Below are 7,693 nucleotides of genomic sequence, written 5' to 3'. Positions count from 1 at the left end.
ACAACCTTTAATAAAGACATTAACTTTCCAAAGCAACAAAGAGATACAATGCTCGAAATACAACAAAAATAAATAGCAAGTGTCTCACATGACATTAAATATAAGACAAGAAGTTCTAAGACCATAACAAAAGAAGTTTATTAACTTGATAAAAAAACTAGACGGCGACTTGCTCAACGACCCCGCTAAGCTGTCCACCACCCAACCCTACTCCTGATCTGAAAAAGAGAGAGAGAACAACTTAATGAGCTTGGGAGCCCAGTAAGCCCAGTAAGCAACCACTAAAAATATCAGGATCACAAAAAAGTTCAATAATTTCTAAAAGTATACAAAATATAACATAATTGAATAAATATCAAAATGAAATCCAGAAATTAGAAATAAATCAAAACAGATTTAGTTTACCAAAATAACTCGCATATATGTCCCCCAAACAACTAATGCCAAAACAAAACATCATAACTCATTTATTTAAACTCGATGACCCGAGTTGGATTCAGAAGCTCATAAGTTTACCCTCGGTGACCCGAGCCAGAATATCAAAAGTCGTTATTCTTCACCGACCGAACGGTGCGAAACTATAGTTTCTATGTCAAAAGTACATGTCGACACAGTTAGTGTTTAACCCCCAGTGACAGTGTTGCTGCACAGTTAATTTGGGACTACGAGTTTCTATAACAAAAATATGTCGGGTCCAAAATCATCGTCAACGCAATAATATTAAAATTTAGTGATCCCGTTTTCTAACAAAAATTAATCCAATTATATCAAATAATCAACTATCAATTAACATAATATTCCACACAATTTAAAAATTAATTAAATCTGGAAATAGCATTAAAACAAATATAATTAATCAGGAAAACAATATATATACATATATATATATACATTTTTCCAACAACTCAAAACAATCCAAGAAATCATAAATTAAATAAATAAAGTAACTCAGAAAAGGCATCATGAATCCATAAAATGATCTAAGTTAACATAAAATCTCTAACTAAACAGACTATCATAAAACAAATAAAATAAATAAATAAATATTACTAAATGATGAAAGTGATTGTAAACATAGTAACAAAATACAAAACCTGAGCCTTCGAATAATTTTAACAGTAAACCCAAGTTAATTAAATAATTACATAGATATTTATCGGAAATAAAAAATTTGCATATACATATATGTACATATTTATATGTGGTGTACTTACCTGTCTAATGGCCAAAACTAAATACACCCCAAAATTAAGCTTCCACAGAATACCCTATATTTGAGAGTACATTTCAAATGTATTAAAATGCTAAACATGCTACATATACACAGGGATACATAGTGGATCAAATTCCTACCCTAACTATCATAATACTTAAAACATCCAACAATCTAATTTATATAAACATATACATGTATAGATATTTATATATAAATCTGTGTGTGTTAACTATTCATATATAAAACTTCTCCACTAATCCCTAGGAAATCAAAATAAATACAGTATCTAAAATAACTAATAAATTATAATATATATATATATATATATATATATATATATATATATATAAACGGACTACAGAACCTCAACCAATTTGGTTCTACCCATCAAAATTCAGTGCAATTTCTATTTACAAAACTATACATCCTTGAAGTAAAAAAGCAACATATATTATCAACATATAAACAACATAACTTTTCACTAAACACAGCATCATAACCCATACACTTAATATATATATATTCATATACTATATGTGCTAAAATAGTGGGCGCTACAGTCTGCACACTAAATCCCAACCAATGACAAACAAACAAAAATAAAACTGGATTTGAAAGAAATATATATGTATATATGATACTTCCAGCACTATTTTAACACATATAATCATATATATATATATATATATGATTCTTCCAAACCAAGAATAATGTTTTTTTTTTAAAAAAAAAATTAAGCATGAACGGAGACATTAACAAACTTGTAAATCAATATTGAAAATTCAATGCACAATGGCCAGTATCAACATAAGATAATCAACCCACTAAGCACACAATATAACCCTAATCAAGATCAATAAACAATGCCACGACAAGATTTAGGAGATAAAAAAAAATTCCACCACTTGACCCTAGATCTATAAAGAGAACGCTTATCTCACAACAATAACGACACAACCCTTGACAAATAGACCTATCTTTGTCCTCGCTGCCGGCACCACACACCAAAAAGAAAAAGAGAAGAGGAAAGAGGCTAGATCTCTCCATCTTTCTTTGTCCAAACGCGAATCTAAATGAAGAGACGGCGGCTAGAATTTTGAAAACCTAATAAAATGTAAAGATTAAAAGAATTTAATAAAAAGGGGTTTTTCCCTTTTCCGTAACCGCCATGCATGCCCAAATAAATGAAATAATAATTAAAAAAAATGTATGGGGCCCACATTTATCAAATCCCAAAAACTATTTACCAAAAGATATAAATCATTTATCTAGGGATTTGTCGTTGGGTAACTTATCATGGATGAAAAATTCTATAGGTTGTTTTTTCCCCTCCAACCGGATTAGCTAAGAATTTTGATCCATGGATAATTCTCGATAAACTATTTTACTCATGAATTGTTATGAATTGTTACAGTTTTACCCACAAAACTGTCTATGGATAAACTTTTCTCTTGTAATGGAAAAAATTAGATTTTTGCATCAATAAAAATTTTTATTTATAATATTTTAATAGAAATTACGTATAATCAAGTTTTTATACTAGGCTATTTAGTGGCTCGTGAAGCTCATAATTTTTTTGGTAATTTTTTAAATTATTAGTAAAATAACAATTGATTAGAAAACTATTTAAACGATGAGCTCTACATCATTTTGTGTTTTTAATTTTAGTTTAATAAGAATGTATAGGTTTTAATTGTTTTTGGGAGACTGTTTTTTGAACCTCATATTTGTATTCTGTTGTTCGTAAGATTATTATATTTTTGTTTTGTTCTGTATAAGGTATGGAGCAGATTCTCATTGTTCACTGGGTTTGTTTCATTCTGTATAAGACGAAATGACAAATTGATGCACTTGCGAAGGCAAATGCAAACGAAAAGTCGACCTCAAGCTTACATCTTCCCTGACATAGACAACAATAAATATAATAACAATAGCATCGTGGATCTACAAACCTCAAAATAAAACTTTAAAAAAATGCTATAGCAAAAGCAAACCCAGAATAATTAATAACCGCAACGGTAAGTTTCAAAATTTAACAAAGTAATACTATATCACCCGAAAACTTCAGCCGAATTCCTCACACGAATGGTGTGGATGCATCCATGTCATCACAGGCTATTCACCCCATTTCAAATGTTAAAAAATAAAAACAAAATAAAAAACCCTAACTCTGACATTTTCCTCATTATCCTCGCATCCCACGCCACCAATAAGGGTTCCATCTGATGCCACCGACACTGTCGCCAAGGTTGCCGCCACTGGCACCACCACAATCACCTTCCTCTTTGCTCTACCATCGCAAGCCCCGTGCCACCGCAAGGGTCCATCGCTGAGGGCACAGCCACCACCACAATCACTTTCCTCTTTGCGCCACAAAGGGGGTCTCGCCGTCTTGGCTTCATTATGATCTCAAAATCTTTTTTGTTGGGCTTCTCTGCAGGCCCAACGTTGGATATCGCTATTGCCGTCATCACCGCCAAGGGCGGCCCATCACACTATGTTGTTTTCAGCAGGTGATTCATATATGGTTCTGATTTTGATCATCCATTTGTAATTCAGTTTTAAATGTATATGTATAATCTCGGTATGTTCTAGTGTTTAGTGAAATGTTCCTTATTTTTAATTTCTTCCGTTTTTGCCATATGTTGATTTTGTGCAACTATTACTGTGAAAATAATAATAATTGTGATATTTATAATTATAATTATCCTCTTTGCTCATTTTTCAAAAGTAGAATATGAGCATATAAAGTTCAGGTACAAGTTGTAAAGTGTTTCATTTGTTTTAAATGTTTTTTTTTTCTTGAGAATTCAGATTGGAAATTGGAGTCTTTGAAGGGACATCAAAGATATGGTTCCAATTTGTTTTCCAATTGATGCCAAATGAATAATGATGCATGGCATGTGAAATTAATGGCCTTATTTCTTGGTGGTTACCACAATATATATTTTGCCTTCTCCCATTTGTGAATGGATGATAAATAACATTGATGAATGCTTCATACAGCCTCAGCTTGAATTGTTGTTTTCTTATGCAATTAATTCCCTCCCTGATGGTTTGTTTAGAGTTTTTATGGTGTTCATATTAAATGGTTTATTAGGTTCCCATTTTATTTTTATTATTGTTGCTGGAGTTCTTTATATCTATTATCCATAAATAAAATGATAAAAAAGTTTAATGTGTATGTTTTAAATGTTTTTAACTCAATGGAGTGTAGGCAAAACTAGTAGAAAATTTTCAATGTTCCTTAAATGTTGAACATTTCATTGACAATGATTCTGACTTGGGATGCCCCCTCCACAGGGTTTTCATATTTTCAGTCCTGTAATAAGATAGAATTGAGAAGAAATATCCATGAAATTCAAACATAGTGTTGCACAATCGGAGCAAATATAGCACCTGACATTCTAACAAACACCTCATATGCCAACACATTTTGTAATTCTGTAACAACCTCTCAAACAAACTTATACCCCTTAATTACAACTCATACACCATTATCTAATCATTTCATTACTCTTCCATCTACCAACCATTCAACATAGATAGCAAGGTTGAAAGTTGAAACCAAAAATATATCACCAATACTCCAAAAAGAATGTTGTTGTGAGGTTTCTTTGCCTCTCCCTACCGTTGCATAACATAGATTAAGTCCTCTGCGGTGATTGACGTTGTTTTCTTCCTTCTGTTGACGGCGAGACCCTCGCGGTGGAAGGTGATTATAGTGGTGCCGATGGCGGCAACCTCGGTGACAGTGTCGATGGCATTAGGCCAGACCCTATCGGTGGCGTGGGAGGTGCAATGGTGGCGCCAGGTGCGACGATGGTGGCGCGAGGATGGTGAGGAAAAAGTAAAAATTAAGGTTTTTTTATTTTATTTTTATTGTTATTTTTTAACTTTAGAATTGAGGTAAATAAGATGTGATGACGTGGATGTATCCACGTCATTCGTGTGAGAAATTCGGCTGAAATTTTCGGACGATATAGCATTACTCAATTTAACAAGAGCATAACATTGTCTCCCCATGCTTTTATTAGATTCCCTTCACTTCTCCCACTGCACTGCACTGCACCATACCGTTTGGCGAAGGATTCATATTGTCATCAATAATTCAAAAATAGCACGCATGCAGTTGAGCACAATGTTCTGAAACATCACTTGGGGAAGTGACCCAAAAAAACTCCTAGTCACCGATTCATAGTTTAATCTAGATTGAACCGAGATTGACTCGATTTTATATATATATATATATATATATTAAGAAAAAAATATAACAAACATATAATATTTTTTATAATTTATAAGTACTAACAAATAACAATAATCCTACAAATTCAATGTCTTTTAATATCATATAACAAATTATTATTATTTATAAACATAATAATCAACATGTATATGGATGAGGTAAATTATAAATATATATTTAATAATTTTATGAAAAAAATAGTATAAAATATAAAGTTAGATTTAAGATTGATTCTAATTAACCAGATTCGATTCTTAAAAAAATTTTATATTAATTAATATTTAATTAGGTTATACTTAAGAATATTTATTTTTTATGTGCTTAATAATTAAAAGATGCATATTTTTTTATTTTTAAAAAAAAATAGGAAGTACAAAATTTTAGTATAAAATAAATTTATATAAAAAAATGATTTCTTTAAAATTTGAACCCAACTGACATTCAAAATTTAAATTAAAATAATATTTATTATTTGTAAACTCGGTTAATCTGGTCGAATTCAATCAAATTGGATCCAATCGGCCTGGTCAGCCAATTTTCAAAACACAGCCTGAGCTTGACCATGGTTAACAGGGTGGTTTACACGATCACCTCGTTTTCATGGTAGTAGGTTCAAAACTTGACCAAGACAAACAAATTTCTAGTCCACCCTCCACCAACTCTTCGCCTTCCAGCAGCCATCTCAACCCTTATTATTATTATTATTATTTTAAATTTTATATGACTTCCCTAGCCCTCAGCACCGATTGTGTTTTTTCCTCGGTTTCAAAGCTGTGAGGAATTTAAGATCACCACTTCCAACTTATATATCATGGCTAAATATATTCGTTAATCATATTGCATACAACAAGAGAAACGTACACCAAAGCAATCAATCCATAGAAATGGCTGCCGCTGCGCTGCCGCTGCCGCTGCATCGCTATGCTCGTCTCCGAATTTCACAACGTTGATGGCGAATATTCCGACAAAAACAAAGATGACAAACATCCGTTGTACCCAACAGGCCGGCTCCAACAGGATCACCACCCTCACAGACTGGCAGAGCTCATGTGCCATCCTCACCGGTAAGGTCAATCACTCTATCTCATCACTCCCCTTCCCTCCTGCACTCACACCCATGGACTTAGTCCCCTTTCCGAAGCACGGCTGCAAGCTCCGTGTGGCTTACCGTGGTGTCCCCGGTGCCTACACCGAAGCAGCTGCCGGGAAGGCCTACCCTGACTGTGAACCCATTCCTTGCGACCAGTTCGACGTGGTGTTCCAAGCTGTGGAGCAGTGGGTGGCTGACCGTGCGATACTCCCCGTGGAGAACTCTTCAGGCGGCACCGTCCACCGGAACTATGACCTCCTCCTTCGTCACAGACTTCACATCGTTGGCGAAATTCAGATGTCCGTGCATCACTGCCTGCTGGCACTTCCCGGCGTGCGCAAGGAGAACCTGACTCGGGTTATCAGCCATCCGCAGGCTCTCTCGCAGTGCGAGCACACGCTTACCAGTCTCGGCCTGGACGTCTCTCGCGAGGCCTTCGACGATACGGCTGGAGCCGCCGAGCATGTGGCCGCCGAGATGCTGCGAGACACGGGAGTGATAGCCTCGGTAAGGGCTGCGGAGCTGTACGGGATGGAGATCTTGGCGGAGGGGATTGAGGATGACAAGTCTGGGAACGTAACACGGTTCGTAATGCTGGCGAGGGAGCCGGTCATTCCTCGGAGGGACGGAGATTTCAAGACGAGCATCGTGTTTGCGGGCGAGGAGGGTCCGTCATTTTTATTCAAAGTTCTGTCAGCTCTGGCTTTCAGGGACATCAGGGTGACCAAGCTGGAAAGCCGGCCACACAAGGGATGTCCCCTCCGACTGGTGAATGATGGCCTGCGTTTTGACTATATGTATTATGTTGACTTTGAAGCATCCATGGCGGAGACCAGAGTGCAGAACGCACTTTCAGAGATACACGAGTACACTTCCTTCCTCCGGCTTCTCGGAAGCTACCCCATGGTACTACAAACAGACCCCTCTTCGTTTTAGTCTCATTCCCAATTTTCCATTCCATGCCTCCGGACGGGCCCACACACACATTTACCATGAAAGTAGAACATCAATGTGTATGCAAAGTGAAATTACGTTGTTTCAAAACAATAGAAATATTATTGATAAATAAATGAAATGAGATTGCCTCCGTGAAAAGAATGCGGAAGAAAGATCAGATTGATAGAAATTGCATGGAAAA

General features: G+C 35.5%; 1 protein-coding gene across 2 annotated transcripts; it reads left to right on the top strand.

Moving 5' to 3' along the window:
- The first annotated feature begins 4,621 nt into the window (after positions 1 to 4,621).
- On the top strand, positions 4,622 to 7,640 carry LOC120256442 (arogenate dehydratase/prephenate dehydratase 6, chloroplastic-like). Of its 2 annotated transcripts, XM_039264123.1 has the most exons (3): positions 4,622 to 5,055; positions 6,317 to 6,529; positions 6,593 to 7,640. In XM_039264123.1, exons 1-3 carry the CDS (start codon positions 4,950 to 4,952, stop codon positions 7,489 to 7,491), a joined length of 1,218 nt encoding a protein of 405 aa, XP_039120057.1. In that variant the 5' UTR covers positions 4,622 to 4,949; the 3' UTR covers positions 7,492 to 7,640. The 2 variants fall into 2 exon arrangements, with proteins under 2 accessions (XP_039120057.1, XP_039120056.1); XM_039264122.1 differs by having other exon boundaries at positions 6,317 to 7,640.
- The last annotated feature ends 53 nt before the right edge of the window (positions 7,641 to 7,693 follow it).

Source organism: Dioscorea cayenensis, unplaced genomic scaffold (genome assembly GCF_009730915.1).
Source record: "Dioscorea cayenensis subsp. rotundata cultivar TDr96_F1 unplaced genomic scaffold, TDr96_F1_v2_PseudoChromosome.rev07_lg8_w22 25.fasta BLBR01001448.1, whole genome shotgun sequence".
Taxonomy (NCBI): Eukaryota; Viridiplantae; Streptophyta; class Magnoliopsida; order Dioscoreales; family Dioscoreaceae; genus Dioscorea; species Dioscorea cayenensis.
This window is presented reverse-complemented; position numbering and strand designations above follow the sequence as displayed.

What these genes read in the sequence shown, in the direction of transcription:
- LOC120256442 (XM_039264122.1), top strand. Translation starts at nt 4,950, where the DNA reads ATGGCGGCAACCTCGGTGACAGTGTCGATGGCATTAGGCCAGACCCTA. An exon ending in ACGATGGTGGCGCGAGGATG is followed by an intron (nt 5,056 to 6,316) that starts GTGAGGAAAAAG and finishes GCATACAACAAG; the next exon opens with AGAAACGTACACCAAAGCAA.